This window comes from Tiliqua scincoides, chromosome 10, assembly GCF_035046505.1.
Source record: "Tiliqua scincoides isolate rTilSci1 chromosome 10, rTilSci1.hap2, whole genome shotgun sequence".
In the NCBI taxonomy this organism is placed as follows: Eukaryota; Metazoa; Chordata; class Lepidosauria; order Squamata; family Scincidae; genus Tiliqua; species Tiliqua scincoides.
In genome coordinates, this window is record NC_089830.1 from 12,716,809 (window position 1) to 12,726,216 (window position 9,408).

At 51.8% G+C, this 9,408-nt stretch overlaps 1 protein-coding gene and 1 pseudogene across 1 annotated transcript; both read left to right on the forward strand.

Moving 5' to 3' along the window:
- Positions 1–2,356: 2,356 nt before the first annotated feature.
- On the forward strand, positions 2,357–9,038 carry LOC136661489 (kin of IRRE-like protein 1; the record flags this gene model as incomplete). Its single annotated transcript, XM_066638771.1, has 8 exons — positions 2,357–2,454; positions 2,587–2,723; positions 3,490–3,626; positions 4,036–4,156; positions 4,261–4,361; positions 5,790–5,972; positions 7,825–7,934; positions 8,879–9,038. Coding segments are annotated over 8 exons (1,047 nt in total), but the record flags the coding sequence as incomplete, so codon positions are not given.
- LOC136661957 (5S ribosomal RNA) lies at positions 4,493–4,609 on the forward strand (annotated as a pseudogene).
- Positions 9,039–9,408: the final 370 nt, after the last annotated feature.

Here is a 9,408-nt window from a genome sequence, read left to right on the forward strand (position 1 = left end):
CATCTGTGCTGAGGTGGGGTGGGCTACTTCTGCTGAGAGGATCTCTTTGGCTGTGGTGCCCTACCTGTCAAATGCTCTCCCAATGGAAGCTCATCTGGTTTCTACCTTGTCTGATTGGGTACCAGGCAATAACCATTTTTATTTTGCAAGGTGCTTAACTGGGTTAGAATAGATGGTTTTAGTGCTGCCACTTTATCTGCTGTTTTTATCTTTGTGTTGCCTCACTGTTAGGAGGTAATTTGTTTTCTTATTAAATTTACTTTTAAACATTTCTATCCTGCCTTCCTTGCCTCTAAAAAGCAAACCAACAAAGAAAAAAATGAATTAAAAAGCAAAACAATATAGACAGTGTCGGTTGCCATTACTGAGTTAGGTGATCAGTGGCCGTGCACTGAGCAGGGGTTTGAAATAGGAGCCCAATCCTAAACCCTCCGAGCAATGGCACTGGGTGTCACCAATGTACTATAAGGCACATCTACATCACCCAGTGAAGAATGTCCATGAGCCCTGGGCCTCAGCGCCAAGTAGAGATGCCAGGGGTGTTGGCAACCTACAGTCTCGAAAGGCTATGGTATCGCGCACTGAATGGTGGTTCTGGAACAGCGTCTAGTGTGGCTGAAAAGGACGATTCGGGAGTGACAATCCCTTCCACACCGGGAGCAAGTGCAGTCTGTCCCTGGTCTGTCTCCCTGGCTGTGGGCCTTCCTTCTTTGCCTCTTTGCCTCAGTCTGTTGGCCAAGTGTCTCTTCAAACTGGGAAAGGCCATGCTGCACAGCCTGCCTCCAAGCGGGCCGCTCAGAGGCCAGGGTTTCCCACCTGTTGAGGTCCACTCCTAAGGCCTTCAGATCCCTCTTGCAGATGTCCTTGTATCGCAGCTGTGGTCTACCTGTAGGGCGCTTTCCCTGCAGGAGTTCTCCATAGAGGAGATCCTTTGGGATCCGGCCATCATCCATTCTCACGACATGACCGAGCCAATGCAGGCATCTCTCAGGACTGTGTTGTTTGGAACTTTGTCCTGCCAGGTGATGCCGAGGGTGCGCCGGAGTCAGCGCATGTGGAAAGCGTTCAGCTGCCTCTCCTGTTGTGAGCGAAGAGTGCACCCAAAGGTAAGTCACGACCCCAGGTGGTGGTGCAGGTTTTTGGGGAGGGGGAAGGCATTCCGGGGCGGGGTGCAGGAGTGACAGGCCCAGGGAGGGGTGGGACTGGTGAAGATTCTTTCCTCCATGTCAGGCTGCAAAGTGGCGGTTCAGCCAGCGCAGACTTGAGTAGCCCCATTGCGGGGCCTGTGCCCTGGCTTGCCCCTGCTCTTCAAGTTCCCTTCCAACTCTAACAGCATATGCTTCTTCCATTCTTCAAATGAATAAAATCATTCCTCATCTTTCCAGGAGCTCCCTGCTGGATCTCAATTGGATCCCTGCAAATGACACACGGAAGCTGACACCTGTGCCCAGCGGCAGTCTTCCGTCCCTTCTCTCCCTCCTGTAGTTCACCAGGTGAGCCGGCAGATTTTTCAAAGCACGCTTGGAGCTTGATTGGCTCTTCTTGTTTCACAGACTGCTAAGCAGCACTGCTGCCACCTTTTTCTCTGGCTGTGCTCCTGGGCTTGTCTTAGGAGCACAAAGATCTCCCATTTCCTTTCTGATGGTCAGAGCAGAGCCCTTGACGAAGGCTGGGAAGGTCCGTGGATGTTCAGAAGCAAGAGTTGGCTAAACCCCTAAAAGAGACAAAGGGCACAATCCTAACCGTGCCTTGGGCCACAAGTTTATTGCGCCGGCCCGGGAGGGTCGCTAACGTGCCAGAAGCCACAAGGAGATGCGCCAACACATGGAGGCTGAATCCAGCCTCTGTGGCGGCTTCCCTGCTGAGTCTTGTGATGGCCTGGGTGGGCCGATGCAAGAGTGAAAGGTAGGCGTGGGGGAGGCAGTGGGCGTCAGGGAGGAGGCAGGACAGAGGCATTCCTGGGTGGGGTGTGGGTGAGCAGTGGACAGCCCCGGGGGTGGGTGGGGGTGGGCGGGCAGAGAGAGATAGTTGGGCTGGGATCCGGCAGTTATGCCAGATCCCAACCCCTGTTCCCAGGGAGAACGGAGCAGTTTGAAGCCACTGCGCTCTCCTTGGATTTGTGCCACCTCCAGAAGTGGTACAAATTCAAGGAGACCCATACTGGCCAGCAGCTGTTACCCAGGGGTAAAGCGAGAGACAAGGGTAAGGATGGGAGAGTGGAGGCAAATGTAGGGGTAGGAGCTAATAAATAGGCCAGGCCTGAGTAGATCTGGGATGGGATGGGCACATTGGTGTGGGTTCCGTCCCCCTTCTTGAGTTTTCAGCCTCTCTGCTCCTCTTTCTTGCAGATCCCCCTGTCGTCATGCTGTCGGTGCGGCCGCAAACGGTCGCCGAGGGTGGCAAAGTGAGCTTTCTCTGCACGGCCACCTCCAACCCGGAGCTGACAGGCGACAGGTAAAAAGGCCAACAGACTCCAACCTCCCAGAGATCACACAGCAATAGTGATGTTGCTGCGATGCCCTCTACTGGCAGCTTTGGGGATTACAATGAGCCGGGCTCGTCTGATGCCAGTGCATGCCTTCGCAGGTGGGCCAAAGGAGATGTGCCCATTCCGGAGGCCAACGGGGACAGCGATGAGGCGATAGTCAATCAATCGTTTTTCATGGAGCCCGTGTCGTGCGAGGGCTCGAATGCCGTCGGCAGCACACTGGTGGATGTGCATTGTAAGTGAAGGAGGCAGGTTGGGTCTGTGTATCCTGGGATAGGTGGGAACACTTTGGAAGAGGAGGATGGACAAGGAGATGACGAGGGTGACCTTGGTGCCAGATTGGTGCCAGATACTGAGTGTGGGCAGGTCAGATGTGGGGCTCCCCCCACCAGGATCTTCTCTCCTGTAACCCCACTTGCCGTTCCAGCAGGTAGACCTCAAAGGCCTCCCACCTGCGACCATCATCGTGGTAAAAATTAGGCATTTGTGCCATATTTTTGACACATTCACAGCTGAGTTTGCACCCAATTAGAGCGAGGTGACTAATATATCCATTACCTTTGCATCAATTTGCATATGAGTAAAAATAACCATTTCTGAAGCAAGAAAGCATGCTTAATTTGTTTTTTTATATTATGCACACGGATCAAGACCCTTAATTGACTATAAAGCTCCCCCCAATTAATTTTATAAGTACTTCTATGAAGCAGCACAGGCAGATGTGTATCTACATACAAATTTTTTGAAAACAAACTATTTAATACATGCATAAACACATGTTCATTCACACTATTGAAGACAACAGTGTATAAAACTGCAGATTTTAAGAAGAATGTTTAATGAACTGCTTGTCAACCAAAAAGCCATTCACAAAGAAGGCAAGCGCTGTCTTTAAAAGAAAAAAAAGAAAATCCACTCCTGGGACCTTCTGCATGGAAAGCAGGTCTCTACTACTGAGCGATGGGCCCCCCTAACCCCTGTTTTCCTCTTTTTTCCTGCAGTTGGAGCCCGCCTTATCTCCCAGCCCAAGCCCCTGACTGTAGGTGTTGGTTCTGATGCCTCTTTCACCTGTACCTGGGCGGGGAGTCCACCTCTCACCCTAGCCTGGACCAAGAAGGAGTTCAGGTTCCCAAGTTGTGTGTAATTTACCAAACACAAATCTGGGAACACCAACCTCTACCCCCTCCTGTTGTCTCGTAGCGCAGTGGGCCAGGTGGAAGACCATGGTGGTAGTAAGAGAGATATAGAACCTTTGCTTTATTCTGACTGTCTGCCAAGGTCAATGGGGGGCACCCCTTTCTGCCTTCCTCCCCACCTGAACTGAGCCTGTGAACACACAGGACACAGTTTTGGTTGTGGCACCAGGAGACCCACGCACTTTGAATCCTCAGAAAAATTGTGAAGCCCTTCTGTCCAAACAGGCCTTCAGTTTAGGATGTTCTGTTCCCTGGTTAGATAACTGAGGCCGGGTATCCTTTTTTGGGCTGGAAAAAGAGCACTGATCCCTTCATTTCAGTAAATAAATCTGAACTCACTTGTACCCACAGGTGTCGAGCAATGGAAACGCGCTACACCTCAAGGCTGTGACGCAGGAAGATGCCGTCATGTACGTCTGCAAAACCATCGTGCCACGCATTGGAGTGGCTGAGAAGGCACTAGCTGTGAATGGTGAGGGGTCTTGGAACCAGGTCATGCACAGCAACCTATTGCAGTGAGCCTGGCGGAAATCTGACCAGACCTGATTGCATCCGTCATTTTTGTCTTTTCCTCAGGGCCGCCCATTATCGGCGCGGAACCAAGCCTGCAGACTGCAGTGGGGGCCAAGGCACGGCTGGAGTGTTTGGTGGGGAGCGTCCCACCCCCCGACAGGATTGTAAGTGCTTGACTCGCCTTTGCCCTCCACCCTCATGCCTTAACCAGACCTGAATGTACCAGATGGTCCTCCTTATCCATGGAGTTGTGATCCATTGAGTTGACTCAACATGGATTGCAAGCCCACACTGGAGCAGCAACTGTTGCCCTGCACATGCCTGATCTCATCTGATCTCGGAAGCTAAGCAGGGTCAGGCCTGGTTAGTACTTGGACGGGAGACCGCTTGGGAATACCGGGTGCTGTAGGCTTCTACCATAGTCTTTCGAGACTGAAGGTTGCCAACCACTGGAGGACCTCAGAGGACCTCCCAGGCATGACTGGAAGTCGTGTCTAGGAGGTCTTCTGAGTTCAGCCAGAGCCTTTGGAGAGGCACTTCCAGGTTTTCACAAAATGTCTTTCTGAAGACTCTGGCTGACCTTCTGAGGTGCGAGGAGGTAGCCTGCAGTGTCCCTGCACCTCATAAAGCCTCCTGGAGACCTTCTGGAGTCCTGAAGGCACCCCTGGTTTTCAACCAAAGCTGGAAGTGCTTTTCAAAGACCTTCTGAGGCCTGGGCAGGCTGTGTACAACCTCCCCTCACCTCAGAAGGCCAGCCCCAGTCTTTGGAAAGGCAGTAGGGTATGTCATATGCAAAAGAAACCAGATATTATTTGTGAAGTTGGATGAAAAGGTGGAATGCATGTGTGCCAAAGTAGTTAGAATGTAGAGTTATTGAACCCATGATTTTAAACCCACACTGCTTAGTTCAGGGTTCTTAACCCTTTTACTATTACAGACCCCCCCACCCCCCATAGATTGCCCAGTGTGTCCCCATACCTTCTTCACTAGTCTGTAGGAATCAGCATCATCACCAGTCCTATTAGGTACCACTATTTTGTCAGCAGCGGGGTTCTACTTTACATATGGATAGCAAGGATCAGAATGCCTCAATCTGCATTGACAGTGGTGATACTTAATAATCTTATCCATATAAATAATGGTAATAGTTAATCACCTAATCGAACAACAATTTTTTTTAATTGTTCAGAGATTGAGAGCACAATCCTAACCAGGTCTACTCAGAAGTAAGTCCTATTTTGTTCAATGGGGCTTACTCTCAGGAAAGTGTGGTTAGGATTGCAGCCTGAGTCCCATACCTCCCTCATTGGGTTCTGGTACCTCCAAAGGGTATGGATAACCCTGGTTAAGAATCCCTAGTTTAGATTTCCCCACAAAACCTTGGAAGGTTCTGAATGGCCAATCGTCCCCGTAGCGTCTAGAGTCGATCCTTGGGCTTGGTACCCATCGGGCACGAGGCTAACCAGGTGTACTCAGAAGTAAGTCCTATTTTGTTCACTGGGGCTTACTCTCAGGAAAGTGTGGTTAGCATTGCAGCCATCATCTTCTACCTGTCCAGGCTTCTGATTTGCCCCCCTGTCTCTTTGCAACAGGCCTGGTCGTGGGGTGAATGGGTGCTGGATGCTGGCTCGCTAGATCGGTTCACGGTGGACACCATAGTGACCGACCAAGGGGTGCTGTCTGCTTTGCTGATCGACCCAACGCATGACAGCGACTTCACCTTGGCCTACAACTGTACCGCATGGAATCGCTTTGGCGCACGTTCCGCTACCGTCAGCTTATGCCGCCAAGGTAAGATTCCCCATCCCCCTCTACTAATTTCACCAGGAACAAGCTTCATGGTGAACTCACTGGGGCCCCGCCAGATCTCCTGTTTTCAAAGCAGAGAGATCCAAGTGCAGAGCCCAGCAGAGCAGTGAAACTCACCTTAGCAAGCCACTGTCTCTCTGTACAGCATACTTTGGCAGGGATTGTTGGGAGAATAAAAGGGGATAATCTCCAGCTTGAGACTGAGGTCCTGGAGGGGGAGGGCAGAATACTGATGTGACACAACATGACCTTGACTTTCATCCCCCCTTGGGCAGTGGTTCCCAAACCTTTCCAACTAGCAGTTCCCTTGACCTACTGGGCCATTGGCCACAGCTCCCCATTAGGGCTACAATCCTATAGTGTATAGGGTGGCAGATTTTCACCAGGATTCTGCACCTCCCCTGGCTGGATTCCATGGCTTCCCAGGGAGCCTCAGTTTGGGAATCACTGCACTTGACGTTCATCACTTTGCTCTTTCAGCTGTGTTCAGCCTGGGCTGATGCAAGCCTCTGGGGTGGGCGGGAAGGAAGGTGGGGAGGGAGGCATTCCTGGGTGGGGGGAGGGCGGGCGGTGGGCAGGTGGGGAGCGGGAGGCGGGGCTGGGAAGTTTCCTCTTGCCTCTGGCTGGGCCGCCTTGGGCCCCTGTCCTGTGCTGGATACAACGCAAGCCTCTTGGCTTGCCTGTTCCAGCGCAGGGTAGGATTGCAACCAAAAAAGTTATGTTTTTTTGCTGGCCAAAATAAATTTTCAAGCTAAGTCTGTGCTTTGACACCCGTCCATTTTTGACTTGCATTCGTGCTCTGGTCCCCAATCAGAAGAAAGCACAAGGTATCATTTAAGATGGCATGAAATCAAATGCCAGTAATTAAAGGCATGAATTCTCCCCGCAGAGGTCTCGTCCGTCCTGATCATGGGGGGCTTAGCTGCCTCCGGGGTTGCTGTTCTCCTGCTCCTGGTGGTTGTCATCTCTTTCTGCTACCGACGGAAGCGCTGTGGGAAAGGTGAGGTGTCATTCTCAGAAGCTAAGCAGGGTCAGGCCTGGTTAATCCTTGGATGGGAGACCGCTTGGGAATACTGGGTGCTGCAGGCTTCTACCATAGTCTTTCGAGACTGAAGGTTGCCAACCAACCGTTCTCAGCCCTCCCAGGAATTACGTGGGGCCTTGTGCCCCTGAGCTGCAGCCCACGTCACCAATCCTTGAGTCACTTTGGGGAGAAAGTTGGGGTACAAAATCAAATGATCTGTTTGCTGCCAGCCTATAGTTAAGGCTGCATTGTCAGAATGCTGGATAGAGGCAGGGTTATTCCCTCTTCCTCTGAGCTCCTCTGGTCTGTGGACTTGGTTAGGCCCACTGAATATCCCCACCTGGTCTTCAAAGCCTCTCCCCCTCCTTTTCCATTGGCCTGACATCTCCCTGCTACGGACGGCGGCTCCAGACGCAACCATTTGAGCAGTTTTCCTGGGGTCCCGCAGACACTTGCCCCTGCACGGTTTCTTGGGAAAACCAGTGGGTGGAATGGTGGCACCAGTGGAGCTTGCGAACAGCAGATATATGGGCCTGCTCTTCTCCCAGCTAGCTGCCCAAGGGGATATGAATCCACCCATGCCTCCGTTGAATAATGCTACCCAATCTACATAGGGATAGATCAGAGAAGGGCTTCAGTGCATCTTGCCACTTCCTGGTGTTTTCTCATGCCCATCCCAGAGCTCTCCAAGATCTGGAATGTGCGCAGATGTCATTGTTTAAATCCCCTGGAGTGAAATCCTGTAGAAGACCAAGTTTTCAGCTCACACCTCTGTCTGTCCATAAATCCTGCAGCCAAGCGGGGGGCGCAGCTCTCCAAAGCAGATATCCTTGTGCAGATCACCACGAGCGATAGCAGCCCAAGCTGGCCGAGTGAGACAGAGGGTGATGGCAAGGAGCCCATGGTGACGGGGAGCCAAGAACTGAAGGTGAGCTCAACTGGGAGTGTGGGAGACTCACAGTAGATCCACCCAAACTGAGGCTCTAAGTCAGTGTGGTCCAGCAAAGATGTGTACAGTAATGTACACTTTGAACCCCCAGAGATGTGTGGCCTTACTGGGTGATGCCAAAAGGTCCTTCTCTTTCCACAAGTGCCAACCAGATGAATCGACATGCTCAAAAGCAGGGTGTGATGGTGACATTTATTCATTGATTTAAGACATGTATACCCTGCCTTCCCAGTGTTTTTAGAACACGAACATCATCCCTGGCATCTTTTCCTCAGCAGGTGGTACCTGCTGGCATCCTGCCTTTGAAACAGAAAAGTTCTGTTCTCCACTAATAGTTAGGATAGCAGATTTGTGGGCAGTGGGTCTAATGCTCTCTTAATGCTGTCTAACCTAGTGCCCACCACACCTGACGGCAAAGAGGCCTACCTGTGAACTTCTCCATAACTGGTCCATTCTTTTCATTCTTTCCTAAAGCAGCTATGGGAGGTGAACCTGGGGTTCCCTTGTTGTAGTCCAATGCTCTAACCATTGCACCACACTGTGAATCGGCCCTCCAAATAATTTGGTGGTACCTTAACCTTGCTTCATTGGCATTTCTGTCTTTGTCCTCCCCAGGATCCCACCAATGGCTACTACAAGGTCCGCGCCCATGAGGAGCAATGTTTAGGAAGCAGCTTCTCTGAGTACACGCCAACCACCCGACCTTTGTTTGGGGCATCTTCTCTCTACCCTTCCGCTGGGCCGGTCCAGCCCAAGTTGTATGAGTATGCCCACCGGTACACCCTGGGTACACCAGGCTCTCGTTCAGCCTATGACCCACACGAGCGACCTTTCCCTCAGGAAAGCATGTACAGCGGGACGGCCTACCTCACAGCCCCCTACAGCCGGGCTTTCACCAGCTACGTCAAGCCCAGCAGCTACGAGAAGGCCGAGAGCGGGTATGAGCAGTTGGACCAGGCCAGTAAGACCTTGGGCTGCTACCGCTTCTCTTATACCTCCCTGTCCCAGCAGTCCGACTATGGGCGCCCTGCCCACCAACGCATGCAGACCCACGTATGACTCGTGCCTGACCCCTGCCAACCTCCGGTCGTCTTCAGAAGGGAGAGAACAGGGAGCGGACACTTCATGTAGCTAATGAACTCCAAAACAGCCAGATAGACTCGGTGCCGAAGACCTGGGCTGGGACATGCCATTCTCATCCTCCGGGGAAGATGGCTGCCAGGCTAGCTTAGCAACGCAGAGTTGCTGTCAAGATGGCCAATAGCCTGCTTGTAAGTCATCTTCATCTGTAGCCAGGTCCATCTCTCTTGGGGAGCGTGAGAGGAAACTGTTTTTAGCCACCTCCACGTCAGGACGTGAAAGTAGATTTTGGACAGCCAAAGGCAAATCTCTGCTGAAACTGGAAACAAGTTTTCATGGCTTATTAAGA